General features: G+C 39.3%; 1 protein-coding gene across 2 annotated transcripts in view; it reads left to right on the top strand.

Annotated features, from left to right (window-relative positions):
* The window catches only part of ANKRD6 (ankyrin repeat domain 6), a 187,488-nt gene that overhangs the window by 101,113 nt on the left and 74,386 nt on the right, over positions 1–11,989 (top strand). For both annotated transcript variants that reach the window (XM_016140605.2, XM_016140606.2), the window contains exon 2: positions 247–505. In XM_016140605.2, the coding sequence (XP_015996091.1) occupies positions 386–505 (120 nt within the window). In that variant the 5' untranslated portion in view covers positions 247–385. The remainder of the gene's footprint in view (positions 1–246; positions 506–11,989) is intronic.

The raw sequence follows: 11,989 nt of genomic DNA on the forward strand, positions 1-11,989 counted from the left end.
GAGCAGACATCGCAGTTCTGGCCATAGTCCTCTGGAGAATCCAGAGGTGAGGAGAAATGAGGGAGGCTGGCACGTGCTTGTAAGTTCAGGGCTTTTGCTGTGCAGAGTGCCTTCCCTGCTGTCCCGTCTCGCCCTGCTCCCCTCCCCTGCCATCAGGATTCAGCAGATTGCCCCAAAATCAAGAGAAGGGGTGTGGCCTGCCTTGGCTGAGCGGCACTGATGGAAGCTTTGTTTTGTAACCCCTAGGTCTTGAAGATGGCATAGTAATACAGACATCTTCCAATGATCACAAGCACCTGTACCCGTGGGTGCCCGGGCCAGTGGCATCGTGTGGAGCTAAGGGACGTATCTGCTCCTGTCCGGAAACCTCTCTCTCTCCTAATTCATGAGCCAGCAGGATGCGATCGCTGCACTTTCAGAACGACTTCTCATAGCTGCGTACAAAGGCCAAGCGGAGAATGTGGTTCAGCTCATCAACAAGGGTGCCAAGGTAGCAGTTACCAAGGTAACAAGAGGGGAAAAAATGCTTTAACTATCCCTGGGAAAAAGCATACCTCTTAACCGTTGTCTACAAAACTGTTATGTTCGGTACACAGCTTTCAAAGAATTGCAGCCCCCCCCCCCACCCCCCAGTGATTGAGTGATTGAGGCTTGGGGAGAAGGAAGGGGGATTAAAAATGCTTTCGTTGAGATCTTTCAAATGGAGTAACTTGTAATTAGCATTTGACAGTCTTTAAAATCATAGTGTGGCTTTTTCTCACCTACTTCTTTAGCCAAATGGACAGGAGAGCTCTGTGAAGAAGTTGGGACACAAAAGCTTATTAGGTAGAATAATTGTGCCATAATCACGTTAGACAGGCCTCCTGGGGAGGTGGACCACCCTGTGGATGGGGCGGCTTTCTGCTATGCAGAACCTCATTGTCTCCATCTGCACGAGGCTGAAGAGCAGTTTTGTAGCAAAGCTGAGTATAGAGAGACTCTGCACAGTTAAGAGACACGTTTAAATACATAGACTAAATAACGCCAATGGCAAACACTCATCTAGCACTTAGTATTGCTCTAAGCACTTTACTGCCCTCTAGAAGACATTCTCTTTTCATCTCCACTTTAGAGACGAGGAAACTGAGGCACAGAGGGACTTAAGTAGCTTACCCAGGGTCCCTCAGCTGCTGAGTGGCAGAACTGCAACTTGTATCCACAGAGTGGCTCCAAAGCCTACCCTCCAGACCACCCCAGAGAAAGCTGTGGAGAGAGGCAAAGTTTAATTTTTAAATAGTAACGTTTGATAACTTCTGGCCTCCTATGGCAAAGATTGGCTCGCTCACATTTTTAGTTACTCACATGCAGTCTCTGTATTTCGTATTTCCGATGTGTGCTTTTTCCAGCACTTCTAAGCAATTAACTCAGTGCTGACACTATCTTCCAGGGGATAGTATCAGATTTCATAGGTTTAAGGGTCCAGTCCCACAAGACTGCCCACACCCCTTCAGGTGCCAATCGTAACTCCAGGGTGTCACCTTTGCTTCTGACTAACTGGCTGTAAATCATGGTCCCGTGACCCCCTCCTTGAGTTGGATTAATTTATTAGAGCAGCTCACAGAAAACATTTTGCTTACTAGATTACTGGTTTAGTATGAAAAGATATAACTCAAGAAGAGCCAGATGGTGGGATGCGTAGGGCAGGGTATGGGGAAAGGGCACAGAGCTTGTATGATCTCCGAGCACACAACCCTCCAAGCACCTCCATGAGTTCCCCAGCCCAGACTTTCTCTGAACCTGTCCTTTGGTTTTTTATGAAGATTTCATCACATAGACATGATTGACTGAACACTGGCCATTAGTGATTGATTCACCCTCCAGCGTCTCTCCCATCCCTGAAACTGAAAGTTTCAACCCCCAAAGAATGGTTGGTTTCCTTGGCAACCATCCGCATCCTTAAGGGCTTTCCAAAGGTTACCTCATTATCATAAATGCAGGTGTAGTTGAAAGGCGTTTGTTGTGAATAACATATTCCTTTCACCTTTTTGGCTCTGGAGCTATTTCAAGAACTGATGACAAAAGATCAGCTAAACAAAAGATGCTCCTGTTGCTCTTCTCACGCAGGGAATTCTCAGGGTTCAGAGAGCTGTGATCCAGGAAGGAGACTAAGAGCAAATATGTGTTTCTTCTTATAAATCAAAATAGCACAATGGTGGTCTCTGAAGAGAGAAAGTCTTAGGCCTAACAGTATTCTACACCTATGTGGTGACTAGGTTGCTAGGTTGTATGGAATTTAGGGTAACAGGAAGCTTAATTCAGATCCCTATGTGACCTACCCACAGTACTTCAGGGCCTGGTAGTCAAAGATAGAAGAAAGGGCATGGACTGTAGTTAGGGTGCATGCTCACCCATTTTAACTCTATCTTTGTTAATTGCACAGTTGCTTAACTTCTTTGAGCCTCAGTTTCCTTATCTGTAAAAAGAGGATTTAATGCTAACTTTTCAGGATGGTTATAATAATAACTTATTAAAGCACATAGTTTACAATCTCCAAGTTCTTTTTTAAAAAATAGACTTCATCATTTGCTTTTTTAAAAACGGCTTTATTGAGGTATAACTTAACGTGCCAGAAAAATTCATCCGTTTTAAATATAAAACTCAATGATTTTTAATGTATTTACAGAGTTGTGTACCCATTACCATATTCAAATTTTATCTAACACCCCAGTAAAAAATTTCATTTCTATCACCCCGATAAGAAATTTCACAAATCTTTAGCTGTCATTCCCCATTCCTACTCCCAGCTCCTGGCTACCATTAGTCTGCTTTCTGTCTGTATAAATTTCCCTTTGCTGGGCATTTCATACAAATGGAATCATACACTGTGTGGTCTTTGTGGCAGGCATTTTTCACTTAGCCTAATGTTTTCAAGGTTCATCTATGTTGTAGCATGCATCAATACTTATTCTTTTTTAATGCAGTGTAGTATCCCACTGCATAGAGATACCACGGTTTGTTTATCCAGTCATCAGTTGATGAACATTTTGGGTTGTTTCCAGTTTAGAACTATTATGAACATTGCTGCTATGAACATTTGTGTACAGTTTTTGTGTGGACATATGTTTTCATTTCTCTGGGTAGATACCAAGGAATGGAATTATTGGGTCCCATGGTAAATCTCTGTTTAACATTTTAATGAACTGCGAGCTGTATTCCAGAGTGGTTGCACAATTGAACAGCAGTGGATGAGGGTGCCAGTTTCTCTATAGCCTCATCAGTGCTTGTTATTGTCTATCTTTATTAAAACGCAATTTGCTTTTTAATAATTATTTTTATCAAAATAATGCATGCACATAGGAGCTTTAAAAGTGTAAGCTTAAATACTGCTGAAGGAGTCTAGAATCTCTCCCAGAGCAGGGAGACCCTTCTTCTCAGCATGTCTGGGCCAAAGCCTCCATGAAGGGCAGGACTTGACAAAAAGGCAACTCTGAAGCTCTAGTTTGTGTGGAACCCATCCTCAAGGTCCATCTGTCCCCACTGGTCTGCAGATGGCTAAAGAAAAAGGGAGAAGATTCAAATTCAAAGAATCAGGAAGAAAGTGGGATATTACTACTGACAATAAAGATTAAAAAGGAATTCAATGAATGATTGTATGCCAAAAATTAGAGAACTGAGACGAAATGGACAAAGACCTTGAAAGGCACAAACTACTGAAAATAACTCAAGAGTAAAAGGAAAATTTGAATAGAACCGTATCGACATAAGAAACAGCCAAACCTGTAGAGAATTTTTATGAGTTTATCTAAGCCAGAATGATGGCAGTTGCCAGGAAGCACAATCTCAAAGGACTGAGAAAATGCTCCGGAGCATGGCAGTTCTGCAGCTTGTATATTAGAACAAAAGGAAGAGGTGTAAGGAGGGTGATATGAAATCCATTGGTGGTAGAGTAAGGGCAGGAGAGAAGGCAAAGCAGGGATTGAATACAAAAGCAAAATAGAGAAACACATACTTTTGTTACATTGGTGGGTACAGGTTAGGTAATAAATAACATTTACAGCACAGAGAGAGGGTATACAGGAACAAGGAAAGGATGTGAGGTTTTGTGGCCTCTGTGGTCTGATGCAGCAGTTGTGCCCTGAGGGGCCTGGAAAAGATGATTACTCTGACATTTCAAAGGTTTGTTATCTTAGATGCCAAAAGACAGTAGATGGCTCACTTAAGGTAAAGATCGACCCTCGTCAAAGAAGCTACAGGTGTAGGATGTGACTACCTGCAATAACCCGCTTTTGGTTGGGGATTTTTATGCTCAGACCATCCTGTGTGGTTACTTTCAGTCTGAGTCTGTCAGGCCCACCATGTTGGCCTCTCCAGAGCTTGTCAGGTTTAGTACGTGACCGTGTTTTCATCCACAACTATAACAAGTGAAATGGTTGAATTAGGAAACCTCAGACCACTCACAAAGTAAGCCTAGGCCCAGATGGCTTCAATTCTCCAGAATTCTATAAAGAAAGTTAGTACAGATTCTTCATACTCTTTAAAAAATAGAATGGAGACAGCTGTTTACACTCATTTTCTGAGCCCAGTACTACTCTGATTCCAAAATTGCCATTATCAGAGAAAAAAACCTAACACACCTGTTTCTACGTGACTATGGATGCAGAAGCCCAGACAAATATTAGCAAACATGATGCAGCAAAATGTACAAAGAATTATATACACCATGAGCAAGTGGGATTTATTCAAGGGATGAAAGGTTGTGTTAACATCTCAAAATGAGATCAATAGAGTAAAAAGCAAAAATGACAAGATCATTCCAATACAGTCATAGAAAATAATTGACAAAATCCAAAAACCTTTCAGGATTAAAATACTCAGCACACCCAGAATATGAGGAAGTCTCCAAACTTGATTATGAGCATCTGCGGAATCCCACAGCTAATATTATATTTAATGGTGAAAGATTGAATGCTTTTCCCTGAAGTTAAGGAACAAATATGTCTATAGCTAGAACCTTTAGTCAAGAAAATAAGTAAAATATGTGCAGATTGGTTATGAAGATATAAAACTATCTTTACTTCCTGATAAGGTACCTTGTGTATAGAAATCTCAAAGGAACTCACTTTAAAAAAAACTATTGGAATTAATAATTGAATTTAGCAAGGTTGTAGGATTCGAGATAGAAATATAAAAATTAATTGTATTTCTGTATTCTTGGAATGAACAACCTAATAATAAAATTAACAAAAGGAATTCATTTACAATAGAATCAAAAGGAATAAAATAATTAAGTTAACAAAAGTATAAAACATATTCCGAAAACTATCAAACATTGTCAAAAGAAATGAATAAATGCATAAATGAATAGAAAAGCATCCCAATTTTGTGGATCAGAAGACTTCACGTTGTCAAAGTGGCACCATTCCACAGCGATCTAGACATTCAGTGCGATGCCTATTCTTGATTCCAGCTGTAATCTTTATAGAAATTGGCAAGCAGTGTCATACATTTATGTGGGATTGCAAATGAACCAGAATTATCAAACCATTCTTGAAAAGGTGAACAAGGTGGAAAGACAAATATTAATTCATTTCAAAACTATCTCCAAACCAAAGGGAATCAGGATAACGTACTGAAACAAGGATACGCGTACAGAACTATGGAATAGATTGGTGCTTGAGAAAGAAACGCATATGTCTGTGATCAACTGATATTTGAAAAAGGTACCAAGAATGGGTTAAGAACAAGTTTTCATATATATATATTTTTTTCATAAATGGGTGCTAGGGCAACTACATAACAAAGAAACAGGTTATACCGTATACATCATACCACATACTATAATTTACCAGAAAAAGATCAAAGACCTAAACAGCAGACAAAACTACAACAAACTTCAGTCAAACACAGGAAAATTTTCCTGACCTTGGATTTGGCAAAAATATTGTTAGAGATGACAGAAAGAGCAATAATGGGAAAAAAAACAAGTAATTTAGACTTCATGTAATTAATGACTTTTGTGCCTCGAAGGCCACCATCCAGAAAGTGAAAACACCCATTGAAACCCCTGTTCACTATTTCTGGAAATAAAAAATACTGTTGTCAGTATGAAAAACAGCATAGCTGTTAATCAAAAAATTAAGAACTGAGTTACCATATCATCTAGCAATTCCACTTCTGGGTAGTACCCCAAAGAACTGAAAACCAGGACTCAAACAGATACAATGTCTACTCATGTTCGTATTTGCATTATTCAATACAATAGCTAAAAGGTGGAAGTAACCCAGGTGTTCATCAACAGATGAAGGGATCAAAATATTTGGCACGAACATACAATGGAACATTGTTCAACTTTAAAAAAGAAAGCAAATTCTGACACATGCTACAATATGATTAATTTTAAGGACTTTATGCTAAGTGAAATCAGCCTGTCAGAAAAGGGTGATCACTTGTTCAAGGTACCAAGAATAGTCAAATTCACAGAAACAGTAAGTAGAATGGTTGTCGCCAGGAGCTGGGGTGAGAGGTGAATAAGTTGTGTCTAATGGGATAGAGTTTCCATTTTACAAGATGAAATTGCAAAATGAGCTATATTTTGGTTTTATGATGTGATGCCCTTCTCCCTACTGAATGACACACTTACAAATGTTGAAAATGTAAATTTTATTGTGTGTAGATATTACCACAGATAGAAGTAAAGATTTTAAAGCTAGAGGATGAAAACAACCCACAGAATAACTTTGCAAATACAACTGATAAGAAACTTGTATCAAAAATACCTAAGACCTCTTATAACTTAAAGAAAGTCAAATGACTCAATTTAAAAATAGCAGAGGATTAAATATACTTTTCCCAAGGAAAACAGAAATGGTCAAGAGCACTTGAAAAAATGCTGTACATAACTAATCATCAGTAAAATGCTAAAGCGATATTAAGTCATCCATCAAAACTCCAAAGAGATACCACTTCACAACCACTAGGATAACTAGAGTCAAAAAGTGAGATAATAACAAATGTTGCTAAGGATATATGGAGATATATGAACCCCCATACATGGATGGTGTGATATGAATTCATGTAACCACTATGAAAAACCATCTAGGATTTTCTCACAAATTTGAATTACAGTATGATCTGTCAATTCCATCACAGGTATATATGCAAGAAAAATAAAAGCACATGTTGGAAAAAAAGCTTATACATGAAGTTTATAGCAAAAATATTCAGAGTAGCCAAAAAGTGGAAATAAACCAAATGTACATTAACTGATAAATAGATAATGACACACATATTATCCATCCAATGGAATATTATTCAGCCATAAAAATAAATGAAATATTGGCACATGCTACAACATGATGTCTTTGAAAAATTTTGCTATGTCAAGAAACTTTCAAATCTTTTAGCTGCTTCCCCTCAACCCCCGGCATTTAGTTCCACATTGCTAATGAATATGCATATACTACTAATTTGACTAATCAGTTTAATTTTTCATTTTAAAACAATATAGATATTTTAATTTTTGTGTTGCACAAATACATAAGGTAAAGCACCAGATATGCTTCCTATGTTTGTCTTTCATTTCTGATTCTCTATAGGCAGCCATTTTCAACTCTTTTTGGTCAATTTTTTTAGTGTTTACATCTGTAAAAGACATCACAATATTGCTAAATCTCGATTTTTCCATTTCAGGCATTATTTGTTGACTTAACAACATGCAAACTGATGATTTAAGACTTAATCTTTCTTTGTCTCCCCTGCTCTCTAACACATGCATTGCTACTTTTTCCAGTATAGTTGTTATAACTTAGATGACATTGGCATTCGGTCTTTACGTATATTAACCAATTTATGCCATTCATAGCTGACCTATGTGGTATGTGCTATCATTACATCTCCTTTTTTGCAGTAATTTATTTCCCCTGATGTTAGTAATTGTCTTGTGCTTGTTTCTTTGTCTTTTTCTGGGCCTGTCACTAATCATTTCCAGTTGTGTAATCTTTCTGGATGTTCAGAGTGTTAGGTAGTCTCTCTATTGATTCTCCTTGAAGAGATGTCCCCTGGATCCCCCTCCTCTGCTTCAGTCCGGACTAGGGACCCTTAGGCTCTCTGACAGCTGTCTGGGGATCGCCCTTTACCCTTCTCTTAGGGATTCCTCTTGACACTTCTCTATATGTTGATTTTCTGTTTTCTGGACCCCAATGTCTTTCTCTTTCTTGGTTTACTTCCTTGTTATACTCTCTAGTACAGTACTTGTTCAAGAGAACTTTCTGGAATGGTGCAATGCCCTGTATCTGTGCTGTCTAATTAGGTAGCAACACATGGCTATGGAGTACTTGAAATGTGGCTAGTGTGACTGAGGAACTGAATTTTAAATTTAATTTTAGTTAAAATTTAAATGCCACATGTGGCAGTTGGCTACCATATTGAATAGCACAGCTCTGATGTCTCCCTGAGAATTGAACCCTGGTCATTCGGTTCTAGAATCCTCACTCTTAACTACCATGTTTTACTTGTGTGGTTTATAACTTTGGATTGTGAACTTCTTGTGGGCTGCTGTTAATTAGAGCATCTTCCTTGGCATCTTCCACATCATAGTAGATAGAATCTGCAAGTATTTTACTGACTAGGACCTCATATGCTCAGCTACTTTAATAAAGCAGTATCCCAATAATGGTATTGTACATGTGTGTAACATTTTACACTCTTCAAATTATTTTCACATATGTGTTGTTTATCCCCAGAACCCTGTGAGATATACATATACAGATTTTCTTTTTCGAGTTGTGAGGATATGGATGCCTCAAAAGGGAAGAGCCTTATGCAAGCTAGGCACAGCAGAGCTAGGTCCAGAACCAGAATCCCTGGATTCTTGTGCAGATGTCCTCTCGGTTTTATGAGGGGCCTCAGATAAGGGTAGCTTCTTCTGTCCTCATGGGGATTCTACTTAGTAGCTAATAGTGTGTGGCTGTGGTAACTTATCCACCAACAGGGATGGCGTTGTCATGCACAGGGCAAGTAATCAGAGATAATGGGGTTGGGAACAGGAAATTGATGTAGGAACTACACATAAAAAAAATTTATGTTTTAAGAGAAAGGCTCACTAAGAATTCTGATAGTCCATTTGCATAATTTTCATATTAAGACCAATTATTTTCATGCGTATTGACCCACATATTTTCAGTTAGAACACATTCAATTAGGAAGAGTAATCTGACAAGGTCACTGTGTATCTTGAGAAGTCGGACATACCCCTGGAGTAAATTTCCTGGCCTTTAGAGATGGAAATTCAGGATCTCCCAGTTATTTGTCTCCTGACCCTCTCACTTCTCTGCCACTGCTCTCACCAAAGTCACCTATTATTTCACTCATCCAGCAGGTATTAATTGAACACCTGCTTTGTGCCAGTGAATAATACAGGGGGAAAAAGTCTTGGTCCTTGTGGAGCTTGTGTTCTGCTGGGAAGACTGACTAAGATTTGAGTCTTGCCTGTCCTTTCTTCCCCAAAGCTCTTCTTGGCTCCTTGATGCTCCATATCCTGGTTTGCTTTTCCAAAGGCACCTTCTTCCTCTCCTTTTGCTCTCCCTGCCTCTAAAGCTGGCTTTCATCAGGGCTCTGAGCCCTCATTTGCTCTCACTCTGCATACCCACCACTGACTGTACCACCTCCTGCTGTCACCATGCTGCCCTGTTCAAGTTGGCTCTATCACCTGACCCACATGTGGAGCTGCCTTCATGGGCATCTTTATCTGAATGGTCCACAGGTACTTCACAGATACTTCAAATCTAAATGCCCAAGACTAAACATTGAATATGCCCTTTCTGAAATCTAGTTCTCTTCTCATGTACTGTATTAATGGATAGCACTCCCATTTGCACAGTCCCTCAAGTAGAAGTCCAAAGCCATCATTCCTTCTTTGACTTCTCTACATCCCTCCATTTACACATCTTTCAGTGAACCAGTGCAGCTCATTCTGCCTCCTCATTTTCTCTACTCTCTGCCTTTCTAAGAGCCCTCATGGGTACTTCTTAAGATGTTTGATACTAACACAGAAAAATGAGATTTTTCTTTGCAAAAATCCTTAGTCTTCTAAGAACCAGGCTTTGGTTTTATATGAATATATGCTTTTCATAGTCACCTCACATTTTAGTAATATATCTTCGCATACATGAGCTTAATATTACCTCCATACCATTAGATATTTTGCCATCTGGTTAAACCCTCTGCACAGCTCCTTAATGCCAAGCATACAACTTTTCATTTTATTATCTATCTATCTATCTATCTATCTATCATCTATCTATCTATCTATCTATCTATCTATCTATCTATCTATCTATCTATCTATCTGTTTAAGTTAACTTTATTTATTTATTTTTTATGGTGACATTGTTAATGAAATCCAATAAGTTTCAGCTGTACACTTCAACAATAAGGCATATATATATTTACATTGTGTGTTCACCTCCCATAGTTAGATTTCTTTCTGTCCCCACATATTCGACCCCTTTTACACCATCTACCTCTTCCCTCCTCCCTTGACCATACAGCTGGAGCTGAGAGCTTCTAGGAACCTGCAGGTAGAGTATATTTTCATTGAACTTTAGGAAGCTGGCCCTTGGGATGTTTCACTGCAGCTTTTGTTTTCTCCAAAAGCAACCAGACAAAAGTCATTTGATGCAGCTTTAGTTAAGAAGAAAAATGAAGGTTCATTCATAAAATTAATGTTGATCAAATCTCTATTGATAATATACCATTGCCCCCTGAGTAATGACATGGAGATTTAGATTATTTAGAGCTACAGACCATGGCCTCAAGGAGCTTGTTCACAGAGAGTGCACCGCAGAGTGGGCAGGTAGAAAACTCAGGAGGTAGCAACATGGGAGCACGTTATGGAGGGAGGGAAGGAGGGGAGGGAGGCAAGAAATTAAAAGGGAACGAAAGACCATATACAGACTTTCACAGGGTCATGCATATCTAATTTATGTAAATTTATATGTTTGTATATACATTTCTGCACAAAGAAATTGGGAGAGTTAAACTTATATTGACCAGTTATACCCATTGATAAATGAAAAAAGCAAGTAGCAAGTGTTGGATACAGTATGATATACTTTGGTTAATAAATCCACTTCTGAGCAAACATGTGCTTATATTTGTGTGAGCAAGGAGAACTGTGTAGAAAATATGAAACTGCTAACATTGGTTACCTGGCAGGAAAGATGATTAGCTTTGCTTTCATAAATTTTTCCATTGTATTGTTCCACTTAGTAAAATAAGCATATGTTACTTTAGTAATTTGCCAAACATAAAACGAAGTTTAAGAAAATATGTTGAGTGCCTATACCTGCACTGGGCCAGTGCTCTGCGTATACTATCTCATTGGAATTCTCACGACAGCTGTAAGAAGCCTGTGCTCTGATCTCTGCAATAACAGTAATGAAAGGGAGGTGCTGAGCAGGAAGTAAGTGGACCAAGGCCAGTTAAGTGGGAGATGGTAGACCTGGGAGGGAACCAGCCCTGTGCGACTCTGAAGCCCACACTTAGGACAACACCTAACCTGTCCCTCCAACTAGCACACCCCCCTACCACTCTTTCCAGCTCCTCCTCCCCCTCAATGCACACATTGGAGGGACTTCTCTCCTCCCCATGTCTCCCACCTTACTGCATGCATACCGTTCCCAGAGTTCTGTAACGACTTCGGAAACTCCCAGCAATGAGGCAATGAGGTATAGAGGGTATGAACATGGACGTGGAAGCCAGACTGCCCTGGGTTCAAATGCCAGCGTATTTACCAGCTCCATGACCTCGGGAAAGTTAATCTCTCTGTGCCTCATCTCTAAAATGAGGATTAAGGGGTGGGGGAGGAGGGGAGAGGTTGACGGGGTAAAGAGGGTCAAATATAGAGGGTAGGGAGAAGGTGAAGTGGGTAAAGGGGACCAAATATATGGTAGCTGAAGGAAACTGGACTTTGGGTGGTAATCACACAATAGAATATATAGATGTCAAATTA

Source organism: Rousettus aegyptiacus, unplaced genomic scaffold (assembly GCF_014176215.1).
Source record: "Rousettus aegyptiacus isolate mRouAeg1 unplaced genomic scaffold, mRouAeg1.p scaffold_m13_p_1, whole genome shotgun sequence".
NCBI lineage: Eukaryota > Metazoa > Chordata > Mammalia > Chiroptera > Pteropodidae > Rousettus > Rousettus aegyptiacus.